General features: G+C 41.6%; 1 protein-coding gene across 3 annotated transcripts; it reads left to right on the top strand.

The window, feature by feature from the left end:
* Positions 1–162: 162 nt before the first annotated feature.
* Positions 163–23081, top strand: OPRM1 (opioid receptor mu 1; the record flags this gene model as incomplete). Of its 3 annotated transcripts, none has more annotated exons than XM_082301931.1 (4): positions 163–482; positions 14748–15100; positions 16054–16574; positions 23049–23081. In XM_082301931.1, 4 exons carry the CDS (start codon positions 163–165, stop codon positions 23079–23081), a joined length of 1227 nt encoding a protein of 408 aa, XP_082158057.1. The 3 variants fall into 3 exon arrangements, with proteins under 3 accessions (XP_082158057.1, XP_082158056.1, XP_082158055.1); XM_082301930.1 differs by lacking the exon at positions 23049–23081 and adding an exon at positions 22540–22578; XM_082301929.1 differs by lacking the exon at positions 23049–23081 and adding an exon at positions 19386–19436.
* Between the last annotated feature and the right edge of the window lie 290 nt (positions 23082–23371).

Below are 23371 nucleotides of genomic sequence, written 5' to 3'. Positions count from 1 at the left end.
CGCCCCGGCCCGCCCCTCCCGCCGCACACATGTGCCCGCACCCAGCGGCGGGACGCGCCGTCGGGGCGGGCGGGCGCCGTCGCCTCCCCGACACCGCGCCAGCAGCGCCGCGCGTCCCTCGGGCGCGGGGAGCGGGTGGCCGCGCTGACGCCGCTGCACGCCATGGCTGTCGCCTACCTGCTGGGCAACGCGTCCGCGCCGCTCCTCGCCGGCGCCCTGGAGGTCCCGTTCGCCGCCAACGCCTCCGCCTGCCGCCCGCCCGGGGCGCCCTGCCCGGCCTGGGGCAACGCCTCGGCGGCGCTGGGCTGGAACCGCTCCGAGCCCTGCGGCGGCGGCAATGGCAGCGCGGGCGGCAGCGGGCCCTGCGCGCCCGCGGGCGGCGGTCCCTCCGTGGTCACCGCCATCGCCATCATGGCCCTCTACTCCGTGGTCTGCGTCGTGGGGCTCTTCGGCAACTTCTTGGTCATGTATGTCATCGTCAGGTGAGTGCCACCCCGCCCCCCCCCGCAGCCCACGGCCGCTGCCGTCGGGGCGGAACCCCGCTGCCAGGAGCCGGGATACGGGACGGTGTCCCGGCGGGGATGCTGCGGTCCTCCTCCGGCGGGCAGCGCGCAAAGGACTGCACTGGGGAGTGCGGAGGGGCGCCGGCCCCCGAGGGAAAGGGAAGGAGGTTTTTGTTAAAGAGCCGGAGCGGGTGATGGGGGTAAAGAAACTTGCGGTGGAGCCGTGAGGGGCGGCCGGTCCGTCAGAAACCGCTGCGCGTCCGAGGATGCTCTGAGGACCCTCCGAGCTGCAGCACCTCTGCGAGCGGCTCTGGCCAACGGGGCCTGAATCCCGCACCTGTCCCCTGAGGAGCGAGGATTTAAAGGGACTATAGCCACTGCCTGTGAGCGCCTACGGGTACGGGGTGGTACACGGATAGCCGGCACGCATCCACCTGTCTTTCCACCCACCTCTCCCAAATGCACGAACAAAATGTAAATGGCACCGCGGTTAAACGTTTCTCTATGCCCGTGTTTGGAGATCTCTGCCTCATGTCTAGATCTCTGTGTGTCTATTGATATACATTTATAGGTGTGTATAGACATAGGTGCATATACACGTGTATAAATAAATACATATGCCGTGATCGCGACCGCTCTCCGTAATCCCGGCGTTCCGGCTGTGCTGCGGCACTTCGCAACTTTCTCGCCCGCAAGAGAAAAAGGCCCCACTGGGGCTATTACAGATCAGATCCCGCGCGATAAATCCATTCCCCGTAAATGAGCGGAAAACGAGTGAGAGGTAGATGAAAGAGGCTCCTTTGCCGGCCTGGCAGCGGAGCGGAGCGGGGCGGGTGGCTTCCGTGGGGGAACACTGCCACCTCCCGGGAGCGATGGGCCGGGAGCGATGGGCCGGGAGCGGGACAGCGGGGCGCGACAGGACGGGGCTGACTGAGCTCATGTCCTTTCGTGGCTGCTCGTCATTGCCAAACCAAGCATCCACTGAGCCCTGGAGAGCCCAGCGGGAGCTTTTAGAGGGGAGACTGGAGTGGCCCAGGGGCGCGCTCCCTTCCTTTCGAGGCAGCCCCGGCATTTCCAATTTCCCCCCCGTCTGGAGCGTCCGTTCCCCCTTTGAACGCTGCGTTCCCCGAGGAGTCGGGGCCGCGGCTGTCGGGCATAGGTGCCGTGGGCGCAGAACAGGGGTTGTCTCTTGGCATCACTTGCAGACCAGCGGCACCGGCTGGCTTTGTGGTGCGTGGGTGCAGCGCTGGCAGTGCCAGCTGTAGAAAGCCGGGGGTGAGGGTGGCGGTCACGGTGGGCTTTTACAGCAGGGTGGAGGATGATTCCTTCGGCACGTGTTAGGGATGCCATTGCAAAGACTGTGCATCTGGTAGACCTAGTGAGAGCACGAGTAATATCCATCAGTGGTTCAGGCTCAGGCTAGACCAGTTCAGAAACCTTGTGGGTTTAACTATACTTTAGAGGCTGCATGTACACAGCTGGGCAGATTCTCTTCCATCCTGTCTGTTTTTTGGTCAGTCCAAAACTCAAGCTGTCTATGTGAAGATACATCTGCAGAAAGGCTTCCGAGTGGGGGCATGACTGCAATCACCATAGCTGTGTTGAATGCATTGCTCTGGGAGAAAAAGCAGATGCACAGTGTAACAGAGACAGGAGAGCTGTCACCAGAGAAATATGCCACAGGTTGTCCCTGGAATTATGTGTTTATTATCCTGGGCATAACCCTTACTAGGTTCATATTTCTTACAGTAATTAATTGAATTACATTTGCACTACAAAGTCAAATCGAATGAGGCACTTGTATTTAGATTTCTATCTAAAGACAGCATCTTTCCCTGAGATGACAGCTTAAAAACAAAGGCCAGAAGCAGTAGGAGAAATGCATTTTCATTTTACAGAGGAAAACACAAATTAAATGGCTTGTCCAATACCATCAGGAATTCTATGGCAAACCCCACATCTCCTGTTCAAGAACAGCTTTTAGTATGACAGAATTTCTTCCCAATTAATACCACATAGCTGTTTAGCAATTGGGATGGAAAGGAGTTTACATGCTAATGGCTGAATAGGATCTGTGGCTTAAGCAACATAAAAATACATTCCCTTTCTGTGCTTCTCTGTAGGGGTAGTGCATCTGGTCAGCAATAGGGAGCTTAGTGATTTAGTTCCTGTTGCCCACTACACTAACATGACAGTGTTTCAAATCATAGAAATGTACCTATGAAATGGTGACCCTGTGTGCTCACATTCACGCCTCCTTGCATCCAGCTACACATAGGAGGCCAGTGTTTCACTGGATTGATTTTTTCATCCTATGAAACTCCCCTTCTTTATCTGCCTTTCCCATCATGCCTGCTCAGGGAGAACAAAATATTGAACTTCAAAATAATTGTGAGAGGAATTGACGTTACTAAAAATGAAGGTTTTTAAGTAACATTGGTACCTAGTTTGGCTTGAAAATACTAGGAGTTGGGAGGTAGATGCTTAGATATTTGAAACTGTCCGACTCACCTTTCAGAGTCCAGCCCCAGTGAAAGCAGCAGTGGCTTCAGATCGAGTGTGCTGCATGCTAACATCTCATGTTTGGTTTCTTTGGAAATATTTTTTAAATAATTATATTATTCTTATAAACATTATTACTCTTACAATTTTTCCACATGAGGCAAATCCAGGGGTTTGGAGCCAGAGCTGTGCAAGTGCTGGCCTGACAGGGAACTATCACTATCACTCCACAATGCCACCCTACTATCCCTGCTGGGGCAAACAGAGATCAGAAAGCAGACATGTGCAATGAGGAGTTAGAAATGTACTGTGATTATCAATGGGAAAATAAGGCTCTTCGTGCAAAGCAGGTCCATGGATTTCCAATTTATACGTATTACTTTATAATTAATGCATTCTCATCCACATTCTTCCAGATGGTTCCTGTCCAGCTGAATGCTCTCATCTTTGAATTAATATTTATGTGTTTTATATGTAGTGTGTGAGGCTTAACCTCATGTTACTAACACTGAGCTGTTTCCTTTCTCAAGTACCAAAAAACCCCTTCAAGTGACAGAAGTAGTAGTTTAATAGGTTTTGCTGCCAGCTGTGAATTTCCTGTAATCTGAAAAATTTGTAGATAATTTTTATTATCTATTTTCCTCGTGTGCTTTGTGTAAGTGTAAATTACTAATATGAACACAATGATGTTATGGCTATATCAACAGCAAATGCTACTTCTAGCAGCTGCAGAGTACAACAAGACAGTGTACAATTAGTACCATGTGGCATTGAATTAATTTACACAGTAATCCAAAGGCTTTTCCAGCTTTCTCATCAAGTCGGTGGTATATTAGTCTCACAATTAGAGTGGGAAGAAGAATATGCCTTGTGATTAAGGCAATATGCTAGAAAGCTGTAATAGATCCTAGATGAAAATCTTGAGCATTGCAGGTCTGGAAAAGAGGAATAGCTCACAGAGGCCCCAGTCCCCCACGATCCAAATACCCTGGGAGGACTGTAATTCCCCCAACAGCCACTGTAGTCACTCAAGTTCAGAGTAATTTCTCATTTATTTTGCTATAAATTTCGTCACATACCATAAACAAAGGGGTCTCAGGTTCTCTGTGATCCTTTGCAGAGGAAGGAGATGACTTGTTTCATTGTGTAAATTATTACAATGCTTTAAAAAAAAAAAACAAGGTAAACAGGGAAAGAAGTCAAAGAAGTCCTCTCCCTGAAATTAAGAGAAATCTTTCTATGTGTCTCAAAACAGCCTCTTAATAGTGTTTTGAAAAAAAAAAAAAAAAAGAGCTTCATGTAATCTGGAAAGACTGCAGCCTGAAAGCTCTGGTTAGTTCAGCTGAGCTCACTCGCAATTCAGAAAAACTGTTTTATTAAGTAGAACAGACTTAGAGTTGAAATTTCAGTTGTAGAAATAATTGATATCACCAGGGGAATAAATATTCTCACACACATGCACAGAAGTGTGGAGTCTTTTTAGAGAAAATTTTCAGATTTTTTTTATCACAAGCTGGAAAGTGGGTGAAGCAAAACAAGTGTTTCTAAAAAATGGGTTCTTTGCAAGGTGACATGATGTTATGGATGCAGTATGTGAGGCAGCTTACAGCATCTTTTGCAGCACCATAGATCAGGGAGCTTAGAAACCAAGAAATGCATAAGATTCCTGCTTTTCTTTCCTGTCCACAGCCTCATGAACTTCTCTGCATTTGTATGGCATTGCACGTGTGAGTGTGTGTCCTGCCTGTTCCACTGACTGCAAAGGTTCCACCCCTGTGCTAAGAGCTGAAAGCCTCAGCAGCCTTATCCAATCATGTCAATTATGAATTAATACAGCTCACAGCACCAGGCAGAGAAGATCTGGGGACAGAACTGAGGGAGCACTGTTGGGCAGGAGCAGCAGAGGAGCTGAATTAAATCAGCAGCATAGCAAGGCGGTGACCCTCAGCATCCTGCCTTACAGAAAGGCAGGTGTCCCTGTTTGCACACTGTTTGTGACAGAGTTTACCAACCTTTGCTAGTGGGCAAATGTTTAACTAGCAAGCAGCTCCCCTCCCTACCCCAAGATGAAGGAAAGCAGACAGATAAAATGGAATGTACACCTTTGTATTCTCTTTTTCTTTCCTTTTCTTTTGATTATGTTTTTACAGACATGGTCAAAATTTGACCAAAAAATACATGAGGCTGCAACCTGGGGGTAACACCCATCTCACTGAGGAAGCAGAGGCACCTGAGGGATGAGTGAGAGCTCTGCAGCCCCAGACTCATCTCCAGACCCTGTGCTTGGCCCCCATCCCAGTACACTCCTGCACACAAGACAGCATGCCAGGCCCAGGTGCACAGACCCTCTGGCTCTGGTAGTACCACTGGGCAGTTCTGGGCAGAAAACAACCCTTCTCACTCAATTTCTCTTTAAAAAGCTGTTTGATCCCACTGTACTTTTCCTGGAGTGCCACTATGGCAATGGGTCCCATGAAAAATAGTATTAAACACTTCCTGATTTTTCTTTTAATTTCTTTTTTTAAAAATAATGAAGTGTTACCAACTTTTCGTGGCTTCAATAATTATGTAATATAAGCAATGTATGCACACATTGCTTATATTACATAGTTACTAGCAAGCTAATGACTAATGAGCTATTTAGCTAATATAATCCTTAAGTACTGCTTTATTTCAATTTATGGTGTTTTTCCAAACCATCAAGCATAACTTTTGCTAAACACTGTGGATAAGCTTTTATAACTTCTCTAGATCAAAAGGTGACATATTTACAAAAATCTCAAACCTATCATGATGCAAGTCCAAATGTCTCAGGATAATAATTTAGCCTACTAGCCTCTTTTCCAGCCATAGCCAGCAGCTGGTGTTTAGTCACAGAGTGGAAGAAATAGGGGCAAGGGCAACACTGTGTGAGTATCACTCTAACAGTTAGACTGCAGAGAGACTTTCTTGAGCTGCAGTTTTTGCATCAGCATTTATTCAGCAGCTTCTTGTGGACATTTCTAACATGCAGCAGTCCCCAAAAAATTAAGGATCAAAAATAAGATTGGAAAAAGAAGGTCACAAAGATTGCCACTATTAAACAAAGCTGCTTTGAAACAAATATTTGAAGCATTTTTAAAGATTCTAAGTTGGTTATTTTTAAGCTTAGGTGTTCTGAGATGGTTGTTTTAGAGATCTTCATTAACAGACATTTTCAAAAAATTATTTATTTTCATGATGATTCCAAGTGGAAACAAGTTTCCAATGCTTGATAAGTCTCTTCAAAATACAAATCCACTCTTGTAGCTACATTTTTTTAAAATCCAATAGCAGCTATTTTCTGAATTTTTGTGCTTAAGCTGATCTCAAAGAAAGCTCTTTTCATAATCATCTTTGTCTTCTTTGGTTTATATCATGAAGTTTGGGTTTATGATATTGAAAGTGGGAATATTATAATTATCTTTCAAAGACCCCTAGTCCCTTTTGGAAGTGGACTTTTAATGGTGTTCACTCTCAAGCAGTTCCACAGCTTAGCTGAGCTGTGATAAGAAGCATTCTTATTCATCCATTTAATGTTAAACACTTCTAAATTTTATTTCTATTTCCCTTTGAATTTACATGATGAAAAAAGGTAGGGATGACACACCATAGCTAATCAAATAACTGTGAAGGACATGAAATAGATTTTTTTTCCACCTTCTTACTGAGAAGTGTTCAATTATCAGCTATAAGATCTTGTACCTCAGATCAGGAATAAAACTTCAGAACAAAAATGTTTGTGCAAAATGGAGCATCTCCTCCTCATCGTGTTGTGTGGAGCAGTTCCAAGTGAGTGAAGTCTCTTTTTTAAGGGGGAACAGGGAGCACCAGTTGTCACAGTGCTAATCTTCAGCCCTGGGATGTGCTGCCCCTATAGAAAAATCATCTAAGGAGCCAATTACCCAAATTGTTCTCATAAGATTGTGGTCTTAGTAACTCCCTCAGAGCCCCAGTTTCAGACACAATCTCATCCTTGACATGTAGAGCGAGTCCATGATTTCCAGTATTTCTGATTTGGTCTTCTCACATAGCACATAACTGTGTTCCTTCTTTCTGTCACACCAGCTGCCACCATTGCCTGCTTTCCGCTTTTCCCCCATCACAGGCAAGCCTTCCTCCACATTTATTCTCTCTCTAGTTCCTTTGTCTCACCTCTGTCATTCCTTTCCAGATCACACTCAACAGCTTCACCAGAAGATCCCAATCTCCTGTATGCAAGAGGCCATGCCTTGTATACCTGCTGTTACTTTGATCTGTACAGTCTGTGTATGGCCTGGCCTCCAGCCCTATGCCACCTCCCTGCTCCCCTCTGGCCAAGAGGCATTGATTACCTGCTGGTCCCTACCACACCTTTACGGATCTCACATCTACTAGCAGTAAAACTGTCTTCAAAGGCTTCCCTGCCAGCTTCCCTGCTGACCAGGGATATTTCATGTACAGTCCTTATCTCAGGTGATCAGTCTACAAATCAGGAGGAGGGTATCAGCACCTGGAAACCAGACAAAGTAGCTGATAACTTGTCCCCTCTGGAAAAATGTCACCACAGTTATCAGAGATGTAGTCAGCAGTTTTACTCTCAATCACACTTCCCTGAAGGCAGAGGGGAGAAAGTTAAATTGAATATACTGACAGTTTTCCTTTATATGTCCTCCTAGCAAAGCAAAACCTTCAACAATAAGCACCTGCTGCTCGATAATGGCAATATATTGAAGTTAGTCTTTTTAGCACCATTGATTTATTTCAGAGAGATATGTTACACAATAACCATGAAAGCAGCGACCTTTATTGGAGACCCATATGCCTCAGCACCAGGCAAACAGAGGCTCAAATAAAAGTGGTTTGGCAAACAGGGCAGATTAAGTTCTGAAATAATTGGCAGGTAATTTTCCTCCCATTTAACTAGGCTGGAAGGGAAGGAAGTGTACCAGCAGATGACGGTTTGGGCACTGGAGCATACTTATTACTGTCATTTTTTTTTTTTATCATTAAGTAGCTTTTTATGATGTGTGGGAAAAGACGAGCAAATTAGGAGTTATAAGACATAGCAACATCTTAAATATTTTTGTGGCAAGTGATATACCTATACTTGTTCTTGACTGGTTCTCTACCCTTTTTTGAAAAAAAAAAAAAAAAAAAAAGTATCACATCATCTTTATTTTGTATGGATTTCTGCCAGGATATTTTTCACACTTATGTAACTTAAAAAGGCATGAAAATAATAAGAAATCGTAAAATAATTACCTGTTATGACTCCTGTGAAGTTTGTGTTTTCTCTCTGAAGTAATCTCCTTGCTTGTTAATCCTCTCAGTCAGACATCAATGGAAAGGACCAGCCTTCCTCCTGAAAATAGCTATTTTTTCCCAAAAGAAAAAAGCTTGTTTCATTTTCTCTGGGTAGGGACTAAACTCACTGGCTCAAACTAAACAGCAGAAAGAGGACTTCTATATGATGCCTTTGAGTAGCAAGAAAAAAAAATCAGAAAGAGCCACAAAGACAGCAGCAAGTAATTTTTAGTCCAAAGCCCAATGCAGGAAAACAGGATGATGTCCTATGCCCTCACAACTCTCATGGTGCCACATCATTTCCAAAAAGATTGGCACTGGAGTCTAAAGGTGACTCTGACTAAAAAGGCTGTTGTTTAGCTCACTCTCTCACAAAGCTGAGGTATGAGAGAAATTCCTGATGGGTTCTGAGTACAAAAAAAATGGCCCTGAGCTGGTGCTGCTTCCTGGGAGGTGATGTGCTCTGCTTGTTTCTCCTGCATCCTGTAAGCAGATACTGCTGGATCTGCACATGCCTTGGCACTGTCCTGATGTGAGGAAGGGGTAAGCTGGGAAGTCAAAGATGCTAACAAGGTAACCCGAGGGAAGTAAACTTTGGTGACATTCTGGCTGAATCTCATTTGTGCTATGGAGGAGAATAAAGTGAAAAAGGAACTTGGCAGTGGGAAAACAAATTATTAGGGAGAAAAGAGGTAGCAACTGAAGCAACTACAGTCCAGCAGTTACCTGTCATGTGATCAGGTCCACATTGACCACATATACACTCAAACTCCTTCAGAAAATGGACATCTGCTTGCCAGTAAGTGAAGAAAGGAGAGAAAGCTGCTCCGATGTATGTGAAGTATGACCAAGTTTGTCAAATAACTAAACTCTGTGATTTTAGATGTACTGCACTCCCTCAGTAAGTCATGCCTTGACACCTAAGTGATGCCTAATATATTTCATCTCTCTAATTAAGTCACCATGACGGGTCACAGCAGTGACTGGGTAGCGTTGTGCTGGCAGTCAGGATGCAAGACTTTAACAGGAGAGAACACCAACTGCCTCTGTCTTTCTTAAAGGCAGTGAAAGCTTCCTCACTTCCCCATTTCAGCTTTTATCCCCAAACTCGGGATGGGTGCAGGAAGTAAGTGAATGTGGTGCAAATTGCACAATTTAATTGCAACCAAATGTGAATGCTTTCAGCTCTATTGTTGTACCTGCTCAAGTTTTTTTTTTTTCAATTTATTGTTGGTTTGGTTTCACTCAGGGCTTACTATGTTTAAATTACAGCCTTGTATAAGATCTCTTGAGTAGAACATAGATCAAAAGGATGCAGAGATTGTTAACCACAAGATGGCACCTCAAGTCTGGATGGCCTTACTGCCTGATAACCTATCAGGGTGGTGCACAAATGTATGGTGCTTGTAGCCAGAGATGAAATTTGATAGTGTAAGGAATAAGCATTCAGAAGTACCCATGAATAGAAAAATCAAAGACTTAAGTTTTCAAGCTGATTAAATCATGTGCTCACAGACAGGAAGGTTAGACCTGTCCAGAATATATATGACTTCAAAACTTTTAATGGGTTACAGCCTGCCACAGCACACGTCACAGCTGTGGCTGAGATACAGTACAGGTCTTTCACTTTATAGAGACCCATTACCATGTGAAGAAAGAAAAAGGACAATAAAATGGGATGGACATCAGTAAAGTCCATCATTTGAGACCCATTAGCTCAAAGGTACTTTCCAGAATAAGGCTTGAGAGACTTAATTTCAGTGTAAAATATACTAATTGGATTGGCAGACAGAAAAAATTTTGAGGGTTTTTACAGACCACCTTGAATATGTCATGACCTTGTTCAAAGGTTTAAGGGCTCAACAAAAATTGAAAGTACCTGATATCTCAGAAAAACATGCCAAAAAATCTGGTTTTCCTACTGTTTCCTCCTTGCGTATACAAGGTGCACCAGAACAATCACGGAGAAAAAATGTTAATCTGAGTTGATTCAACTAGGCATACTTGACATGCTTTTATCTTCCCAGCCAAGGCGACCTCAACTAATCTAGTGTATTCACATAATGATTCTTCATTTATTTAACAAGTCATTTATGCAAGAAGAACATGAATTTGAAATGCTAACCTCATCTCCAGCATCAACAAGAGTTTTGTCAGGTTGTCTGTACCCAAGACCGAGCTGTTGGCTGTTGTTTCTTTCAGCAGCCAAACCATTTTTGAGAGTGACTGCTTTCTGCAGTGAATCTCCAGCGATTTTCTCCAGTTTTTCATGTATTTTGCACTGAACTTAGACACAGGTCTTGAAGCAGTCTTTGTCTCCAAATAAGCATTCTGTAGGCAAAACCTTGCGTGCCTTTGTGTTGCTGAAAGTAATTATTATGAGTCTGTCCTCAACCAGCCTATTCCCTAAGTGCAAAAGACTGTTTCTGCTTTCCTCCTCATTGATGTTATTCAGATAGGAAATTTTTCAAATTAATTTGCAGTGGTATGTATTACTCTGAGCTGCATCATTAATAATAATAATAAAAAGCAAGAATGTAGCTGTATTATTATTATACTCTGTATTACACTGAGCTAAATGTGGACCTCTCTAGCTTCTTTGCACCAGCCCAATGGCACAAGGATGCTGTAAAACTGATCTGGTTCAGAAGGGCAGAAGGCTTTGGAGGAGGGGATATCTCAACAATCCACATGGATGTAAACCACTTGACCAAGGAGCAGTAGGGACACGACTAAGTTGGTTGTATAGACCATGATAGCAGTACACAAACTCTATCTGTTAGGCTTAAATGAAGTATGATGCAAACTAAAGATTTCATTAAATTTTAAGAAGCTTAAAAGAAGAGACTCTTAAAAGATATTTGAAGGTGGTAACTTAACTACTGGAGTGGACAGGCCAGAAACAGGGCTGTGGCAGGTGTCTTTGCAGAGAGTCACAAGCATGCTCACATCTCTCCTGTTGCATGAGAAGTGGAAGGGAAGGTGGTCCTGGCTCCTGTCCAAGGTGCTGTTACACATTTTACAAGGGAGCTGGAGTCTCTCTGAGGTTAATCTGGTGAAGGTTTTATTTGGTTTACAAACTACAAGTGGCCTGTGGGCAGCCAGTTGAGTGGTCCATTTCAAGACTTTCTGTTAATCCTTGAATGCTAAGAACTTGGTGACTATCTGAGCTGAATTCTCACTCTTTTCTCCACTGCTTTTTTCTGATTCCAAGCAAATCCCAGTTGAGTGGACCAGTACAGCTCAGGTCTTCAAACTTGAAGTCTATTTTAAAGCTTGGTTGGATTGAAGATAAAGGCAAGGCTGAGCTTTCCCTAAAAAATTAGACAGATATAAAGTGTACTCTTACTGTTGTAAATCTGATTAGTCTCATGTACTATTACCAATAAAACAACACTTAACAGATATTTTATGATACAAATCATGCACTGAGGAGTTAGAAGGGGTGTACTAGTGGGTGTCAGTATTATAATGAACATAATTAATTTGGGTATATATCAAGAGCAGTATTGTGCTAAATATTCACAAAAAACCCTGAATCATCATATTTTATTACTCTTTTCATTGCAGAGTTGTAAAATATAAGTAAGGCCACCCAAAGTAAACTTCCGTCTTCACTTACAACCTTGCTCATTGTCATGCAAAATTTAATACACTTGATGTTTTAGATGCTGAAATTTCAATGTAATCTAAATACCAGTATTCAGATTTTCATGAGTTTGCAATTAAGATTCTTTCTTTACACATCTGTTAATTTTTAGATTCTCTAGTGGGTTTGAAAGAAAGTGTGAAAGCAGTACCTTAAAAGATTGCATTTATAAATTTTTGCATTATACATTTTGGTATTACTAAGTCACTCTCAAGTATAGAAATCTCATCCCATATACATCTATGTCTGGATAATGGAAATGTTTGTTCTGCTTCTTCAAATAGGTAGACTGATACCTTAGCAAAAGGTATAATGACAGCTAAAATAAAGACTTTGAAAAGCTCCATTTTGATTGACTGTTACTTTTCATGCTGTTAAAATTACATTTAATCAATTGCTTTGGTATTTATTTGTTCGTGCCAAAAAATAATCCTGGGGGCACTGATAATCTACTTATTTGGAAAAATACATGTTTTACAAAATGTACCTTGCAGAAATAAGCCCCTTATAAAGTTGTTAAATATTCAGTACAGAGAAACGCCCAAATCCTATAGAATTCACTGAAAAGAATATTGTAAATTTCAATAGACTTTTGTTGCGTAGGCATAGTAAATACTTTCCATCACCATAAGAGCTCTGCTTCTATTCATTGTAAGAACAGCATGATTAGAAGTACAAAGATTACAGAGTACCTCAAGCAAAACCCTTCACTAGTGGTCTACAGAGGCCATTAAACATAGTAAGTCCAAGAACTTTTAAACTGACAATGAAAAGTAGATAGCAAAACTGAAAAATGTGTAGCATTTAAGTGGGATAAGGCCCATGCCCAGTGAAGAAACTTTATTCTATTTATTCTATTCTATTTATTCAGAGAATTTTTCTGTCCATCCTCTGTTACGCTAACCTGAAAGTCATTTACGTGTTGGTTGATGGTTTGGGGTTTTTTTGCTGTGTCAGGTGTTCCCTTTAAATCATAGTGGCTTTAATTACTGATAACAAAGCAGTGTCATTATTATCTGATGATGCACTCTCCAGAGAGACCTGTCCCAGAATCACATGTGATGACAGCAGCTCTGAGCAGCATTCCCAAGTGTGCTTTCTTATCCAGCCATAAAGATAAGGCAGGCAATCATCTAAGGTCTGAGCAGGGATCAGCAGCCTGGGTGAGGGCACAGAATCCTTGTCACCCTTACCTGTCTATGCAGAGCTGAGAGCCACTGCCCCTCTGTTGCTGTACTTGCCTGAGCAGATCGGGTGGGAGAAAGCTGGACATGCCTGCTCACAACAAAATCAAACCTTCAGGTTAGCTCTGGACATACCTTCAGCTACTCCTGGATATCTCAGACCTTCAGAAAGACATTCATTTTGATAAACCACAGGGCTTAGTACTGGATAATAGTAAAAACAAAATATAAATGTTGCTGCTTTCATTCTCATCTGCAAGATTCTCCAGCAAATTGCCCAAGAAATATTTTCTCCTTCCTCCAAACAGTTTTTAGAGCTGTACCTCTCCCACACTGCAATCCTGTACATTTTTTCCAGTTTCCAGAGGAGAGAGTTATGGATGCTTGCAGCATCTACCTCCTCCTGTGTTAGTGTTACAAACTTGTTAGATAAATGGAAAAGTTTTTACAGGACTTTGAGAATATGAAGTTTATTTACAACTGGAGGGTGTCATATTCAGATCATACTTTCTAAAGGCAGCATCAAGATAGAGTTTGGATCTACTTGAAAACATGTTTTTTAGAAGCACCCTAAATTGAAATTAGGGTTATTAGTGGCTTCTCATGCACAGTGCTAAAAATGAGAGAACAAATCCAGTATCAATGGCTTCAAATGTTAATCATAAAAGCTTTCTATGTCAATTCAACATGAAGTCTGCATTTCTCCACACCCTACTAAAGAAAAGTTCCAAATGCATGTTCCCTACGAAATCCTTTCATTGGGATTTTTTTGCAACTGACTCATGTTCTGAAGAGATCTAACTCAGAGAGATAAAACCCATTAAATAGTGTGTTTTACATTTTGTCTTCCCTAGCAGGTTCCCTGACAGGTCTTTTGAAATGGGCTGTTCCTCTTGAAAAGCACTCTGTAAATTGTAAAATGTTTGATCAAACACTCTGCTTATTAGTTTTGCAGAAACTGAAGGAAGTTTCATCAAAAGAGCAAGCCATCTGACTCCCCAAAATCCAAGCAGCCACAGGGCCCAGCAACCTCAGTAGCAATCAGGGCATCAGGACAGCATGTCCAGGAACATTACTTAAATTGAAACATCTTTTGTACCACTGCAAAAGTACAGCATCCACATTGAAAGTGGGTCTCAAGTGCTGCTCACTAGAATGCTATCTTCACTACTCCACAACCTACAAATGAATTCTCTATTTCTACAGAACATGGTTATGATATTTAGCATAACATCATCAGGTACAGAAAATCTATCCATGTAGTACAGTATCTGATCTGTAAAGATACAATTTTTTCAGCTTCTCAATTCTTTAGCATTTGTAATATCGTTTCGTCTATGTGTATCTTTTCCTTCTGCACAAGTTAAATTAATCTTTTCTTCCTTACACCCTTTCGCTGATGTCTCACTGAACTGCCATCATGTAGGTGAATCATTTGGTCATTTGGTTAAAAGGTCATTTGGTTAAAAGCACAAAATGTGATCTTTGACAGTATCTAGCACATTATTTTACAGAAGTTTCTTATAGGCTCAGTTTTATGGATTCAGTTTTATTTAACAATATCAGTTGTGGTCATTCACATGCTCTGCCAATTTTTTTTTCTAGGTACACGAAAATGAAGACTGCCACCAACATCTATATTTTCAATCTTGCATTGGCAGATGCCCTAGCAACAAGTACTCTGCCATTCCAGAGTGTGAATTACTTGATGGGAACGTGGCCATTTGGTACCATCCTTTGTAAGATTGTTATATCCATAGACTACTACAATATGTTCACCAGTATCTTCACACTCTGCACCATGAGTGTGGATCGCTACGTGGCTGTGTGCCACCCAGTTAAGGCCCTTGATTTCCGTACCCCCAGAAATGCCAAAATTGTCAATGTCTGCAACTGGATTCTTTCCTCTGCCATTGGCCTGCCAGTTATGTTCATGGCAACTACTAAATACAGGCATGGTAAGTCTGGCTTTCATTCCTAAATTGAGTATTCAGCAGTTCCTTTCTCCTTTCTGCATTGCTTCACTGTAGTGTAGAGGCATTGAATTAACTTCTGACCTCCAATCTCTGCAAAGTAGTTATCAGTGCAAATGAGCCCCCTCAACAATTTTTCATCTGGCTGTAGATTACTGGGAAAGCAGTGCATGTGATCTGTCTTTTATGACAGGCAGCTCCAGCTCCTTCTGTGGGTCCTTGCAAGTCTTGCTGTCCCACATGGTTACTGTAGTGTTTGGAAAAGCATCTGTGCCTGCCTGCCTTCTGCTGTGGGGCAGTTCTGCGTTGCCCTACAGCACAGGACCCAGCACTTTATAAACCCAGGATACTCCCACTGGGAAGCTGGCAGTCATAAGTATGTTACACCCTGTCTGGCAGGACATGATACAGAGCAGAGAGCATGTTCTGGATCACTGGTACTCCAAGACTTTCCATAAAGGGATAGTGACAGCATGTCAACATAAATCCAGACCCTTCACAGTGCGTAGTTACCTAGTGTCATGTCATTCTCTTCCCTGTTGCCCTGAAATGCCCAAACTCTCAGCATACATGCTGGTTTAGCAATCTTTCTTTTCACCATGTTTTATACTGAAAGGGAAAATGAGTCAAAGTTTAAGCATTTATGACAATTCAGCTCTTTTCCTTGTTCAGTGTACATTAAATTCCAAGCCATAGTATGCAAAAGAGAAACATGTTAATTTGGTTTTGTTTTCCTCACACTTCATGCATGTTTTGCAGTACTCTGTCCTACCAATGTTTGTGCAAATGACAGGTCACAGATTGCTTCATTTTACATGTTTACTTAGGCATAAAGTCTTCATATATTTGCCTGTGATATTTAATTAAAGAAAGGTTTAAAGAAAAGGAAATTAAAAACTGACCTGCATGTTCTTCTGTGCTGTTTTCCTTTCCCCCAGGCTCAATTGACTGCACACTTACATTCTCCCACCCTGCTTGGTACTGGGAGAACCTCCTGAAAATCTGTGTGTTCATCTTTGCCTTCATCATGCCAGTGCTGATCATTACCGTGTGTTATGGGCTGATGATTTTACGCCTGAAGAGTGTTCGCATGTTATCCGGCTCCAAAGAGAAGGATAGGAACCTGCGGAGAATCACAAGGATGGTTCTTGTAGTGGTGGCAGTGTTTATTGTCTGCTGGACTCCCATCCACATTTATGTTATCATTAAAGCCCTGGTCAACATCCCAGAAACTACTTTCCAGACTGTCTCCTGGCACTTCTGTATTGCTCTAGGGTATACAAATAGCTGCCTTAATCCAGTCCTTTATGCATTTCTAGATGAGAATTTCAAAAGGTGTTTCAGAGAGTTCTGCATCCCCACTTCCTCAACCATTGAGCAGCAAAACTCCACCCGAGTCCGACAAAACACTCGTGACCATGCTTCCACTGCCAACACTGTGGATAGGACTAACCATCAGGTATGACTAGCAGTGGAGATGTCATCTCTGGATCCAGGCCACCCGCTTGGAGATGACATGTGTTCTGAAGTTACCACTTACACTGATTTGTAGTTGTTGGAAGGTCTGAACACCTTCAAGGTTGTATTTGAAACTGATGTATGCATACACAGAGACCCTAGTCCTGCATGGTGCTAGTTGCTCTCTGCCCTCCTTGATGCTCAGAAGCTGAGGGTTCTAAAGGGTACCTTGAGTGACTGGGTCCAGTGTGCATGCATGTACAAAATGCATAAAGCAGCATTTCACTCGCAGGATGTTTACAGCAGGTTGAAAATTAATCACAGATTTCTCTGTTCATACTCCTTGTCTGCTGATGGAGACAGGATTGGGACAGAATACTCTTCTTGTCCCATTGCAACAGTGAATAAAAAGATAAAAAACTGTGCTTGTTCACTTTTGATTAATGTACAATGAAGGCCTACCTGGCCTTGTTTGTCCTGAAAGACATGTAAGACATAGACCAAGGCTTGTCTACATGCAGTTCTTGTATCAGATAATTATGTGGTGAATAAGGTGGGGTTAGATATGTATGTGTATATATATATATGTATATAAATATATACACACGTCTTAAAGACTAATGTGTCATTTCGCCATTTCACATATACCAAGAAAATACCTTTTCCATGTAGAAAAAGCCTTTAAGAAGTAGGGATTTCATGGCACATCAGATTACAAAAGAAAGAGTTGTTTTGGTTTTTTTATTCAGCCTACTTTTGCATAGTTTTTGCAATGAAGCTCTTTTGTATGTGTTCAATATCCATGGTCCTGTGATTAGTCTTGAGAATTTGCAAGCCCCATCTCAGCAAAACATGAAAGCAAATCTTAACATTCACGAAAGTAATTCAAGCACACTGCAAGCACTAGAAGAAGATTGAGTTGTCTAAAAATAAGAACAAAAGGCATAAGCTCAGTTCATTCATTGCCATGTCACCTTTCAGCAATATACTTAGGTTGCTCATGCACCACTTTCCCACTGCTGCCACTTCAGCCACAAGCTGGCTGCCTCCTCGAGGTGCAGAACTCAGTGGCTTCTTGCAAAAGCAGCTACCCACCTGCCACTCAGCTGCTGCCAGATAGCCCAAATCAGAGTATTCCCATCTCCAAGCAGACTAAACAGTAATTGCACCAGAAAAGAGGAGGGAACAGTCTAAAGGGAGAAGGGCTAAAGAAGCTTTATTAAGCGTCAGCAGTTGGTATTGTTCACCAGTGTCTGACTCATACATGCCAAACTGTGGCCTGTGAAATCGGCACCTGGCTCAGTCTGGTGGTGAAGCAGAACTGCCAAACTTGGCATAGGTGCACATATATATGTTTGTATGTATGTATGTATGTATGTATGTATGTATATATGTGTAGTATTTACTAGGTGTAGCAAATTACTAGATTCATCTGTTAATAATGCATTTGTAACCCTCGATGGAGTCAATTTTGTGCATGTGTCTGACAACAAGATTGTATCTCTGTCTAGTACAATTCCAGCTTTTCAGAGTGCAGTGTGTATGCATCCATTTTCTACACTTAGTTATATATCTTTATATTACTTCTAGGAGAGCTGTAGCCTTCTCAACTTCTACCCATAGAAAAGATTGATGTGGTACTGCCTAGAGGCTGAGTGAAATAAAGTCTATTTCCCTGAGCACTGAGCAAGCACAGAATAGAAGATGATGTTTCCCAGAGAGATGTTTCAGCTTACACCAACAAGAGAGACAGCCTGCTGGGGCAGGGATGGACCAAGCAAGTGAAGTGATCTTGAGAGTGGCAGTAAGGAGGAAGCTAGTCCTATAGTTGGGTTCTTTGTTGGTTAGAGTTTGTTTTCTTTTTTTTTCCTTTAGGCAATAGTGATGAAATAAGTTATGAAGAAATAAAGCATATAGAAAGAGAAGGGAAGTGAAGGGAAAGGGAGGTGAGAGGCAGATTGCTGAGGAGAAAGGGAAACATAAGGAATGAAGTCCAAGTGAGGCAGTAAGGATGGAAACTGAGGCAGAGAGCCAATCTGCATGGAACAAAAAAGGTGTATGCAGAGCTGGAAGAAATTGTTTGACTACTTTGTTAGCTCTTCCTAGCATCTAACCATTAGTTTTCCCCAGAGTCAGGGAGAAGAAGACAACGCTTGGTAGCTCAGGTCCTCAGAGGTGGGTCTTTGCATATTCAGATACTTGAAAGACTTTGGAGTGGCCAACTCCACTTTCCTCACCACCATCCCTGCAGTCCCTGCTTTGGCAGCTGCTGATTCTGCCGTTGGTTTATTTCTGCCAGATGTGCTCCCCAAATGCTGACCTGGGCCTTCTCCCTGGAGTTCAGCTCAGCAGCTATTTGGTGCAGTCTTTCTCACTCTCCATAATGTCTGTAAAATACATTCACAGCAAGCCATGTTCAAAGCTTAACATTAAACTTAATTATTTTTTTTTTCTCCAGCAAAAATTTCTGTAAGAGACATTTTTTGATGTCTGCTTTTATCAGAATGAGAGACAAGATTGTTCAACTAATCTACACTAAAAGGATTCTCTGGAATAGTAACTACAAGTGTAATACCTAATATCTTTATATTATTATGTTAAACAGAAAAAGCCCTAGAGTGAATGCAGCTTTAGCTCTCAGAAAAGAAAAAAGAAAATAAACCCTCAGACAAACCAATATTTTCTCAGACAGTGAGATTCTGTAAATTTTATAGACAGGGTATTCTTTTCACAGGTAAGTGCTTTCTGTACAAGAAAGTCTAGCTTGTGTATCTATTGATTGAAGTATACTGACAAGTTCTTTCTTGTATAGACAAGGCCTTGGAGAGTATTTGGTATGAATTCTAATTGCAAGGCTGTGTAGTACTTGGCACACTTCACATAATTTTCTAAGACAAAGATGCTCTACAAGTTGCTTTTTTGCCATGATGCCATGAAGATTTTTTGCCTTTTCTTTTATACCCCTGTTATACCTTTTTACAACTTCTGTATTCTTAGTGCTTTTTGCCTACATTCTTGGACTTGTTTGTCAAGCTGAGAGACTGAACATTTTAGAAGCTTCGTAGTTAGGGATCAGTGTGCCCCAGACCCCAAGGTCCTCTCCAGAACACATTCTGTAAACTAAGATAGAACCATCCAGGGTGAGCCTCCTTGGGGAGGGGGCTCATTGGAGTCTCTCATTGGGGAATCTTTGATAGATATGCTAATTAGTAAAACCTATAATGTTATACCCAATCTCTTGGGGGTGTGCACTGCAGTGTGCATTGCGGTGCATTCCACCTGGACGTGTGCACCTAAAGATCCTTAAAATAATACCAAGGTAAAATCCCTTTTCCCCTTCTAACTGTGTTTGACTCTTGATTTTAAGACCAGGAAAAGGCATCAGCCAAATGAGAATTCTTTTCTCCTGCTAAAGTTAATGAGAATTGCAAGGCTCAATCACATAAGGCCTAACACTCAAAGCATTGAAAAGCATTTAAAATTAACACTCCTAAGCACTTAAGTTGTTGGAATGAACAGCAGTGTCTTCTATCAGTTTGAAACCACCAACAGGAAACATAAATATTCATATTATTCTGAGTTAATATACTGGCCTTTGGCCTACTCTGTGGCTCCCTGGCATTACCAAAAGGTTGAGATTAAGTGCTTGATTATTGTTTTACCAGCATTTACAGAAAATGAAAGAGCAAAATAAGTTCAGAACTGCAGAAATGCAACATCTTGTGAATGCACAGAGCAGCATCTGACCCATAACACTGATGGTGCGAGCATTTGTAGGAATTGTAAATGCTCAGTGGAGAAATACAGTTCTGAGGGAGAAAAGGCAGTGGCTAATCAGGCATGTGGAAACTGGAAGAGCCATAAGACTGAGCTGTTTCACATCTGGGGGGGTGTATCTTGTGTTACACTAACTCCTGCAGTAAAATGCACAGGATACATCTGTTCCAGAGTGAGCTTAAAGGCCTGGCACACTTTAGTTTTCAGGAGGGTTTATGCAATCTTGTAAGTGCATTTGCATGGAGAAGGAGTGATGTAATCCTGGGGGGAAAATGCTTGAAAAGCTAAACTGCTTTCTTTAATCTTTTCTCTGTACGACCAAGTACTGGCAGGGGAGGGGAATAAAGGACCAAATACCAGCTTTTGCAAATGGCTGAGGGTTTTTGATGTCATTGATATTAACTGATTCGTATCAAATATCTTGGCAAGTATATTGAAATCGCTTTTACTTCAGATGCTCAGAGACTCTGCATTAATTTGTCTCTGAGATAAAAGAAGCTTTAATTTTTTTTAAATGTAAAAACAATTGATAGTTGGTTTTCCCTGAAAACTGTGTTTTCCAAATATATTACGTTTTTTGCTAGTATCTATGTGTTAATAACAAAAATTCCTAAATAATTAGGTAACTAGGTTATTAATAATTATAGAAATCTGAGAAATTTGATTTGTTTCAGTGGATTTGTTTCTTTGTGACCCATTTTTATAGCTGCTTTTATAGCAGCTTCACCTGAATGTATCCAAGCAAATAAGCAAATTATGTATAGGCACATCTTCAGGAATATTTAGTCATCCTGTGTGTAACTCTTGTTTTCTTCTTCAGAATTTTAGCTTCTGATGCTTTCTCCTCAACTACTGAAATGTCTGAATGCCCTAATGGAAGCTGCAAATCCTCCTCGTATGATGAAAATGAGGCCTCAGATATGTTCATTAACAAAAGGCTCAGCCCTGAAAGCTTTGCCTTTACTGCCTTTACTGCCTGAATTGGCAGCCACATCTAGAAATAAAAAAGATATTGGATTCAAGAAAAAGTTTGTAAGTTAAAACAAGGAAAAACTGAAAGCTAGCTTCACTTTGATTAAATAAATGAAGTGTTTTCTTCTTAATTTTCCTAGTGCTATATGAATGACTGTGAATAAATATGGGGAATGCTGGTGAGTCCTGTTGCAGAAACATTGAAAAAAAAATGGGCAGCTTCTATTACTCCAAACCTTGGCAGATTCACATCTACCTGTGTTAACAGAGAATGGCCTTCCTGTGTATTTTTAGAAAATTGATGTATCTCCTTTGTAAATTATGCTGTATTTCAGTAATAATTTTAAAGTACTGATTTCTTAAAAAGCCCATTTCTGGCAAGATAGTGGCATCTATGAAACACTTGTCTAAGTTCAATAGATCCTTAAAACTTGCCTTTCTTTTGTAGCTGACATGCATTGACATGGGCTCTTTGTCAATCTCCTGGCTTCATCTGTGTCTCTGCTTTACATTCCATAAACCCTTGATATGCAGTGTCTCCCACGGAGCTCTCAACACGTTCTGGTACGAAATTTGCTGGGCTGAGCAAAAAGGGGTTGCAGGCTTTCAGGACGTGCTGTGCAGTAAGCAGGTTTTCCTCATGAAAACATCTGTAGTGCTACCGTGCCTGCAGGCAAGTAGAACTCAGCATGGTACTGTGGACACTCAGGGCTGAGAGGTTGTTGGGTTTGTTTGCTGATGCAAGTCCACCTCACACAGAATTCAAACTAGACTTCAACTGAAAATCCAAAAGTTAGACAGTGTCCTGATATGAGCACAGAATGTATTCAACTAACATAATAATTCCCCTGTAACTGCTACAGAAAGAATACAGAAAGGGAATGAATTTTTTCTATACTAGTAAAATTCATAGAGAGTTCCACCCTAAAAAGAGAAGAACTGGCTTGATGTGAGGTATATTCTAATTCGAATTCGAATTTCAGACCTACTAATGTTTCTTTGTCTTTGTCATCACTTCCTCTGCCTTTGTTGCTTCACGGCAAAACCATAGTCTTGCCTTACTCTGGGCTATGTGTTTAGCTTTATACAGCAGAACAGTAGCTGCAAATGAGAAAAAAATTCCTCCTAAAAAAACCCAACACACAAGTAAACACAAACTTACGGGTGGGAAGATATCAAGCAATTGTTCATTGTATTTGCAATTTCTTTCCTTTCAGTTGGAACTTCAAGAAGCTGAAACTACTCCACTGCCGTGACAGGGTCTCCTGCTGCATGGCTCTCAGAGCAGTTGCCACTGCCACAAGTGTGCTAGTGGGAACATGTAGGATATGCTTTCCCTCAAAAAAATACCACAGAGGAAAGTGCCTGCTTTTCCGGTCTGTCAAAAATTGCTTCTGCAGCACATCTACATTGCACATAACAGAAGCATGAAATGTAACAGCAAGCAGAGCCAGGAGATCTGGGGGCCTTCCAGGCTCCAGTGTTCAAAGCAGTCATGTTTACCAGGAGTACATACCTTAGCCTAAAACAAAGCTACTGTGCTTGTAGCAATCTGACATGCTCTTGGTGAGTTACAGAGGTGTTAAAAGAGGTTGGAAACAAAAATTCAAAGGCTAGATACCTATAGTTTGAAAAATAAGGTGACCTTTTGAGGATGAAAAATAATGGGATATGAAATTGTAATACTGTTGGGTACACTCTATTTACTCTTAAAATTTATTTGTAGAGGTGTTTTCTGTGCAGGTTGTTTACGTGCTGAAGTCTCACAAGGTCATCTAGAACAACAAATTTGTAGTTCAAGAGGTCTTGTCTTGCAAAGATTGAATGTTCTGCAGTTTCAAAGGAAAAATATTTTTTTCAGTGATCCCTTAACAAAAAACCCCCTAAAACTCCAAGCTTCACCTTCTGCTTCTATTTCACATATAAAAAAAAGACATTAAAATCAAAACAATGAGCTATCATTTCTAAAAGAGTTGAGTAAATGAAAGTATTCCACATTGTTATTGATTGTCAAATGATCCCCAAAACAGCATATATTAACATAAATTG

This window comes from Coloeus monedula (genome assembly GCF_965178545.1).
Source record: "Coloeus monedula genome assembly, chromosome: 2".
NCBI lineage: Eukaryota > Metazoa > Chordata > Aves > Passeriformes > Corvidae > Coloeus > Coloeus monedula.
This window is presented reverse-complemented; position numbering and strand designations above follow the sequence as displayed.